This window comes from Nematolebias whitei, chromosome 2 (assembly GCF_014905685.2).
Source record: "Nematolebias whitei isolate Nwh7 chromosome 2, NemWhi1, whole genome shotgun sequence".
Lineage (NCBI taxonomy): Eukaryota > Metazoa > Chordata > Actinopteri > Cyprinodontiformes > Rivulidae > Nematolebias > Nematolebias whitei.
This window is the reverse complement of record NC_056499.1, coordinates 20,028,355-20,037,284: the sequence shown is the minus strand read 5'-3', so window position 1 is coordinate 20,037,284 and position 8,930 is coordinate 20,028,355. Positions and strand designations below refer to the sequence as shown.

The following is an 8,930-nucleotide window of genomic DNA, read 5'->3' as shown; positions in this document are numbered from 1 at the left end:
CCCATCTGATTTGAACGAATAAGTGAGTAACAGGCTTCTGTAGAGCCCTATGCTTTCTGTTTGTAAATTAAACATGACTGTGCATGTTAATTTTTTCATTATAAAAGTAGTATTTTCACAGATGTTGTCTCGACCTGTTTTTCTAAATGGTTCAGCTTTTCTGCTTTTATTTTCTTTTTGTTTTAGAATTGTGCCACTCGGGGTGGCTGCATGTTGGAGCAGCTCTGTTACTTTCATTCTGAGATTTTGCTTTTGGAAACTTTTTAATTCCTCTTTTTCTGGATGTAAATCACCTTTTTTGGATGAGTGTTTCCTCCGATATCAGATGCTGTGCAGCTGGAAGGATTTCTACTGACACTTTTTTAGTGTTGGACATTTGTTATGATGCGTAATCATGACAAGAAGGTGTTTTTTTTAACAACTGGGAACAGCTAATTAACATCTCAAAAGCTAATATCTCAGCTACAGTCCCAAATCTAAACAAGTTGAAAAGGAGGCACCGTAGATGCATTCACGTCTTCTTGCCGACTGTGCTCAAGTGCCTGACTACTGAGATCCCAAAAGTGGCAGGAAACGCGGCTCGTGACGGCAGAAGAACTGGGATCCTCCCCTGGCACCTGCAGCCGGTTGTCCGCAGTGATGAGGAGCTTAGCAGGCTGCTGGGAAGAGTGGCCATCGATCTGGGTGGAGTTCAGCCCAATATTCGGGCAGTCCAGAGGAACCAAGAGGCCAGCCGAGTCTGGGTAGATGGATCAGACAGCATCTGCGGCCATTTTCTTTGGATCCGCTGTGGGACGGACCTTCCTGCCTACAGCCTTCAGCATCTATAACATCTCTTAATGAAACAAGTATAATGAACTACAACCACATTTAATTCCCCTTTGGGGTTAATAAAGTATTTTTAAATTTAATTGAATTTTTATATTTAATCACATCTAAATTTGGTTCTGTATAACCTCTGAAGTCTTAAATGACTGGATTTATATTCTTAACAACCTCTGCAACATTTCTAAACGGTCATTCTGCTGAGTAGATCAAAGCATTTTCTCCTGACAGCTCGCTTTCTATGTTTGACGCTGTACTATGATGTTTTGTCTCCTTGTTAGCGCTGCCCTCTTCTGTCCACACACCTCGTTTGGTTCCAGACTGCTGCGTCCGGCCGCATGTGTGTGTTGCATGGTGGTGACAGAAAGGACGAGTTGAAATAAAGCTGCTCAACCTTCTGTGCCGTTTGCAGTCTTCTGAAGGTTTCTATGGAAACCCACATCCTTGGAAACCCAGCATCGGAGTCCAGCTGAAGCCATGATGATACAGTGGTCTGTTTGAGCGTCTTTGTGAAGGTTTATTTGCGTTTACACGGCTCAGTTAAGGTAAAAACTGTCTCTGACATCTTAAAATTCTTACAGTCTTCCAAATAACACTTTATAAAGTAGTTTTGCTCACCTCTCAAAGGAGTTAACTCTAAAACTTTAAATCTGATGGAGTTTCATCAAGATTTGCTTGGAAACTGTTATTGTAGGAGGATTTCTTCTAATTTGTTTAATCCTCTATTCGCTCATTCACTGCTTTAGTATTTGTGAATGTCTGGATAAGAGTGCCAGTCTGTTATAAATTACAAGCGTGTAGGTCCATGACTCACAGTTAGCAGAACTTGTGAAGTTACAAGGATAAACAAGCTCCCTGTGGTTTACATCTGAACACAGCAGCCACTGATGTTTGTGCATCAAAGTTTCACTGTTTCTCTGCAGGATTCCAACCATTAAAGACTGAACAAGAAAGATAATTAAAAGAAAAGGCAGTTTGCACAGCTGGCATCTTGTTTGATCTATTAAATTACTCTTAAATATGCAATTCCAACATTTTACTATTTGAAGCAACTTAATTTAAAACAAGGTTTTGTTCTTTTCTCAGCTGTAAAAACTAGGGATGCACAATATTGGACTTTTGGCCGATATCCGATATGTTAAAACTTATTTGGCCGATAACCGATACCAATAACGATAATTTTTTCTCTACTTACAGAGACTAGCTTTGTCTGCTGTGGAATTACTACGTACTTTGGCCTGCTACCAAATGCAGATGCCAAAAAGGGGCCTGAAAATGATGCAACACTTCAACTTGGATTATGTTTAATGTCAAATTTATTCATGACATTTATTCTCTCTAACACAATAACACTCGAACAGTGCAAATTTGTAAATTTTCACAAATCTAAACTCAAACCTGTTCACAAGCGAGTTCACAAGTGAAAAGCACATAAGTAGTGCATTAATAGATATACTTGACAGTTTCTTAAATTAAAAATTAACTTAAAACAGAAGACTTTTATAACGGTGAATTATTTTGATGGAATAGCCGATGTCCGATATTTAACTTTATCGCTAATATCAGCCTATACATGCCGATAATATTGTGCATCCCTATTTAAAAAGATGTTTCTCCTTGTGAGCTTGTCTGTATTTGTATAAAAACAAGCAAATCTCAAATTCTCTTTTTTATACCTTTAACGACACCATTTTGTTTTAAATACTCCATATAAGAGGGTTATGGCAAGCTGTTATAACATATTCAAACCAGTATTTGCCGTTTAGATATTCAAAGTAAACTAGCATTTTATTCCTACTAAAAGGCATTTAAACAGAATACTGCATTTACAATTATGTCTGGCTACTCACTTTTAGTGATAAATGAGTTCATCATAGAATGTGCAGACTGGCTGTTGTTTTCATTATGCTGGCTGATGTGTGTGTTTGTCATAAATTATGAAACGTGTTGTAGCTGTCTCTATCAAGGTCTGTGTCCTAAGTTATAAGGACTTTTTAACAAGTAACATTAACATTTAGATCAAATCCGAAGGCTCAGTTCTAAAATTCACTCGTATCTTTAGTTAAATCCAATCATTTGATGCTCCTACATCCAACCTGCAGCTTAATGCTAACTGGAGTCTGTTTGCCAGTTAGTAAAGTGCCTCCCCAGGAGTCGATGAGTTCATTTGCATCAATTAGATGCTCCTTTATGAACAGACTTTTGATTAGACTTCACATCAAAGTGCTTTTCAACAAATTGCTGTCTAAAAATTATGCTAAAATGTTGGAACTGCACACTTGTGTTTGTTTATCCTGAGGCTCCTTACTCTGTGCAGCTTCTTCTACATTTAAGCATCTTTGGAAATACCAGATAAAGTCATTTTATGCCAGCTCAAAATTTGAGAAACAAGTGCATAAATAAAGCAGAATAATAGTTATTCAGTTACACGTAAGTTGCTGCAGTTCTTATTCTCAGACGAAACAGCAACCCCGTTCTGAGGGAATGTTACACTTTCTCAAAACTTGACAGATTATTTTGAAACTAATGACATTGTTTGTATTATGCTTGTTTTGCACTGTATTTTCATGGCCAGAAAAGCCTTCAAAAAATGCAAACACTTTGACCTTGAATAAAAAAGACGAGCGAGTATTATGTGTCCTCTGACCTTTTCAGTTTTAGGCCACGTCTGTTTGAAAATAAGCAAGAAAAATAGAATATCGGCGCAACTGCCTAAATTTACTAATCTGAACAAATAATATAAGTTCATCGGTATTTATTAGCACAGTATTGTGTCTTAAAGTGTCTGTTGCTGATCCAAGATTAGACTGATCTGTACTCATTCCTGTGTTGCTGACAGTCCAGGACAACCATCCCCCGAGTTTCATCTGTGTGCCAGTCCAGAAATATCTTTAAAGTCTCTTATAGTAAAACTATTAGGGAGCTGAAGAATCGGTGTCATTCTCCTTGAATGTAACACTAAGGTTGTTAATCCTGAGAATAATCTCCTGCTCAAAATACATATAAGTACATTAGATGGTTGCATGTCCACCTTTGTAATGTTTACAAACCACAGGTCAAAGGTCATCAGAGTCATCTAATTATGGTGGGTTTACCGAACGTTCAGTGCAGATATGAATTCTGCCCACGACATAAAGAGACGCTGAGCTGTCTTCAAGCTACACGCAGCTTCTCAGGTGTGTTTCACAGTTTTATTATAATAAATAGAGTTGATTGTACATTTATCTGTTACAAGATTATTTTACTCATTCGTGTTGCAACGTGTACATTCAAAACTGAGAGAAAACCCTGAAAAAGGCGTGAGCAGATGCGACGTTTCAAAGAGCGTCTCTTAGGTCAAAGATTGCCATGCAGCGCACAAGACTTGAGTTTGTAAAGTGAGATTCAGGCCGTGATCCTGAAGGGTGCGTTGAACGTGTGCTGCTGCAGATCTGACCATCCAACCAATGAGGTACGAATCAAGTGAGCCCTACACGAACCTAATTCTCAGACTGCATGATCGCCTGCCTGTTTGAACACCTGATGTCTCTGGGTTGAAGCCGTGGCCTCTAAAGCCTCAGTTCTGCTGAACGCCAACAGGAATAGCCGACCGGCTGTCGGCTACATTTATGCTTGAGCTTTTCCCACTAATCCACTTGGATTACGTGTTGTTTGGATCATCCTGATGCCCAGACGCTGTCACATAATTTTAGGACTTTTTTTTATTTTTATCCTGCTCCTCCAAAAATACACGACCTATCCCCCACTTCAAAACACCTACTCTGCCAATCACACTATGTTGCTCTAGAGGCTATAGATCAAGTGCAAATCCTCATCTCCAAGAAATACATTCAGGAACCCCGAGAGAGTTGACGTTTAACTTTGACAGCCAGTTTGAGACCTCTCTGGGTGTCACTGGTGGAGCTGGACTCTGTCCAGGCGGTGTCTCCATGAGGGAGGGCTGGACCCTGCTGCTCCACATGATTCACGACATGTTGATGACTAAATATCCCAGCACCAAGGCGACTGCCACGATGATCACAAACACCACCACCGCGCCGATCGACCCCGAGCTCCCCTCCCTGGAGCCCCCACCTCCGTCCTCATCATCCTTGGGCTCCTCCTCGCAGATGGAGATGACGCCCACGGAGGAGTTCCCCACGCTCATGCTGGACTTGAGCTCGGCGCCCGCCTCCTGCTTTGCCACGACGGCCCACGGCGCCACCTGCACCTTCATCTCCATCTCCTCCACCATCTGGCTCACCTGCGTGATCTCGGTCTGCAGCTCGCCCAGGTCCACCGTGTCGATGTTGCTGTCGGCCTCATACTTCATGTTCTGGACGCTCATGGCCCGGGCGGCCACTGCGTTGGTGCTGCCCGTCATGCCCGTCTGGATGAGATGCCTGGTGGGCACCTTGAGGGGGAAGTCCTGCCCGATCTCCAGGGACCTCTTCATGTCCACCTCCAGGAGCTCCATGCTGCTGGAGAACAGCACCCAGAGGCGCTCGTACTCGGCGCGGTCCTCCTTGCTGATGCTTTTGTCTTTGAGCAGGGAGGTCAGTTTAGTCCTGTTGGCCACCGCCAGCTCCTGGGCCTTTTTGCGGGTCTTCTTCAGCTCCTCTCGCAGGTTCTGGGAGTCCGACGTACTTCCGAGGGCGATGACCAGGTGCCTGTAGCAGGCTGTGACTTTGTTCAACGCGTCCAGCATTGTTTTGCACTCCTCTTTCCCCATGGTTGGTTCGGAGAGATGGCAGCAAGACGCAGAAGAATCTTGCGCTCAGTTTAGTTTCCACGGCAGCGCGCGCCGCCGCCTCTACAAATCCACATAAGTGAGAGAAAACGCATCACTGTCCATCAGGGCGGCTTACAAATTAAAGCTTCCGTCACCTAAAAGCCTTTAAGATTACCTTTAAGCTTCCCCACGGACACGAGCTCAGACCTCCCCGGAGCCTCCAGCCGGTCTCCTGCAGGACGGAGGCGCAAAAACGCGACAGGCTCCGCTCCTGTTCGCTACAGGTGGCCCCAACATCCGCGGCGCCTGCTCCTCTCCGTCCCTTTAAACAGAGCCCATAGTTGGTGTGGAAAGAGTTGGATGTTGACGCTGACCTCCACTCAGTGTCTGGAAGGGAACGAGCTGCCACAACGAGCCATGGCGGTGCGTTTGTTGCGCGGGTTTTGTCCGCGCGGGGAGCTGTCCACTTCAGCACCCAATCGATGATGATGTGTTTAAATACCAGCAAGCGCCTTCAGCGGTCACATGTGCGCGCACAGCACACACACACACACACACACACACACACACGGCGGCTCCACCTGCTGTTTGGTTTGATCCGCTCCGAGCGCGTCCTGCCATTGGCTGCTCCGCCTCTCAAGTGGGCGGAGCTTACATGTCTGGTTAAGTCACAGTGCACCCTTCTGATTCCAGCAGACCGCCGCAAGAGATAAAATTAGCTAATTATGGCTAACAAGACATCACTTGGTGTAGTTATGCTGAGCACATGGAAATAACCCCTCCCTGATGTGATTAACTTGGTGAAAACAGAGTTGTTTTTTTAATGGAGATGTGTTATATTTTAGTAGCAAACATTAGTGGTTTGATAATGCACCGTTTAGTTGACTCCTGCTGAGCTGAGAGGCTGAGTGCTGTTTGCCTGGTTTGCTCTTTTTGCATTATTGAAGCGGATGGGGCCTAATGATCCAGTAACTGCAATGGGAAGCTAATGGAGTGGAACATATATAAGGGAATGTCTTAGAAAGAAAAATATATATTTATATCTGCTACACACATTTTGTTCATATTTGAAGTTGTGTTTCCATTTGGCGGTTTGGAGGATCTGTCCATGTTAGTAGTATTAGTGATGAATAACTTGACTGAATCAGAGCATCTTGGCAAGCCTTTCTATTTTTTTATTTTTTTTATTTTGGTGAGCATGTTTCTATGGCAACCACTCACCTTTTAGATGGCCTTTATCAGTTTTATTTCTGCAGGGTATTATTCAATGACTGACAAATGTGGTCAAATTAGACGTTCACACAGTTTCTTTGGAATAATTTGAGCTTCATAAAAAGCCACTTTGTGTTATTTAATTTTTACTATTTAAGGGCATGTTTCTTTTTTTAACAATGCCATACAATTATTTTCATAAAAATATGTAATGTTCAGTGCATATTAATGTGTTTTTTACTTTTCCAGAAAAGAAGCCTGCTTAGTTTTTAGGTAACACCAGTCCAGTTAGTATTTCCTTTAAAATATTAAAATGTGGTTAAATATCAGTGAGACAAACACAAACTGCAGCAACTCTGGAGATGAGTTTATGTTCAGTCACAATGTTTTCTTGTGATGAGGCTGATGGTCTCAGATTCAGGTGTTGAGGGTGAGTCAGGTGCATATTGTGGACTGATCGCTCTCAGAGTGAACGCATTATCGAAAATTTGATTCTTTAATTTCCTAAAGGCCCTGTCAGATTTTTGTTGTTGACTCTGAAAATAAAAAAAGTCAAAATCTCATTTTTATTTCATGATTTTGTAGTGAACTTGACCTAAGGTCAAAACCCTTGACCTTAAGAACCTTGTGGGACAGAAACTCACTCCCACTAAACTTCATCTTTCCATCTTTAAAAATTCTTCTATCAAGTAGTAATCATTGACAGATATTTTTAGAAATGTCTGTGTAAAGTTTCAACCATCGCCGTATGGTTTTCTAATTGTACAGCTTGCTGATTAATTATGTTGTTATTTTTCAATTTGCCAAATTAATGTAAATGTTTGATGTTAAACTTTGATTCTGTAAATAAATGACCACATTCATTTTGATGGGTCAAAGATAAATAACGTCTCACGTTACATTTTATTAAATTCAATGCACGTTTTATTCAGTCCAGAAAAATGAGAGAATCCGTTTTAATTGATGAATATATCTCAGCATCTCTTCATCTACAATTTTCCTTCTAACGTTCTGTGTGACATATAGTAAAAATAGATAATGTATAGGAAAATAATGTGCTAAATCATTTCATGTGCTAGTTTTGTATTAAATTAAAAGTAGAAATGTTGAGACATAAAGCTCAGAAGCTCATTTGTCATTTATTGATAATACTTTACACTCTGTGTAGAAAGTATGTCAATTTTTCAGCTGATTAAACTGAAATATAAATAAATAAATAAATAAATAACCCTCTGATTATTCAAATTAACAACTTCTAAAACCTAAAGTAAGTTTTACAGGAAAGTTTGGGTCCTGTTTAAATAAAACTTGAAACATTGTGTCACAACAACTGAATACCCAGATGGAAAGGACTGAATATGAACAACTCAACACAGGGCGACAAGTTCCGTGCTTTTATTTACAGTGATGTAATCACAGGAAGTTATAGGAACCCTGGGGAGCAAGGAGAAGGGTCAGCACTGAGCTTCAACAGGAATATATTGATTGTATTGGTCTCTGGTTTTTACTGGTCAGTGAATGATGTTTGGATGATCGCTGGTTCCAATAATCCTGTGAGAGTAATGTTAATCCAGCTTGGGAAGTACAGTCAGTGGTGGACGAGTGGTTAGAGGGCGAGGAAGGCAGCTGAGGAGGTCACGAGGAGGTTTCCAGAATTACACAAGGTTCCAAGAACAGGAGGTTTACATTGGCAAGGCAATGCTCCAGCGTTGAAGAAGAGTCATCAACTGCATTTTATACACTGGGCATCTCATCTTGGATTGGTCTCCGTTGTGGTCATCTGGCGCCATCTAGTGACCTCAGCACGGAAGTGACTGGAACTCCCACACATTGAAGGTCAACTTACTTCTCTGTAACTTGTATTTGGCTGTTTTGACTTTTTTTCTTTCATTCTTTCTTTTTCTTTTCTTGCGTCTCATTTGAGCCCAGGTTTTAGCTCGTGCTTTCATTCCTTTTATTCAATGCATTTGTTTTGCAAATGACTTCTATTTGCTTTATCACAATACTTCTGACAGATGAAGTGATGCTGGGATCATGATATTTCCAGCAGCTAATCAATTACTAATCGACACGTGTCTCTAATCTTGTCTCTTAATATCTTGTTTGGATTAGAATGTTTAGATTAGGTTAGATGTCTTTTTGCATTTATGGTTCTGTTCCATATCTGCACTGTGTTGTATTG

General features: G+C 41.3%; 1 protein-coding gene across 1 annotated transcript; it reads right to left on the bottom strand.

Annotated features, from left to right (window-relative positions):
• Positions 1-4,232: 4,232 nt before the first annotated feature.
• On the bottom strand, positions 4,233-6,043 carry LOC119430091 (regulator of G-protein signaling 9-binding protein). Its single transcript, XM_037697527.1, has 2 exons — positions 5,712-6,043; positions 4,233-5,617 (listed from the first exon to the last, which is right to left on the bottom strand). The coding sequence occupies exon 2, from the start codon at positions 5,534-5,536 to the stop codon at positions 4,790-4,792; it is 747 nt and encodes a 248-aa protein (XP_037553455.1). The 5' UTR covers positions 5,537-5,617; positions 5,712-6,043; the 3' UTR covers positions 4,233-4,789.
• Positions 6,044-8,930: the final 2,887 nt, after the last annotated feature.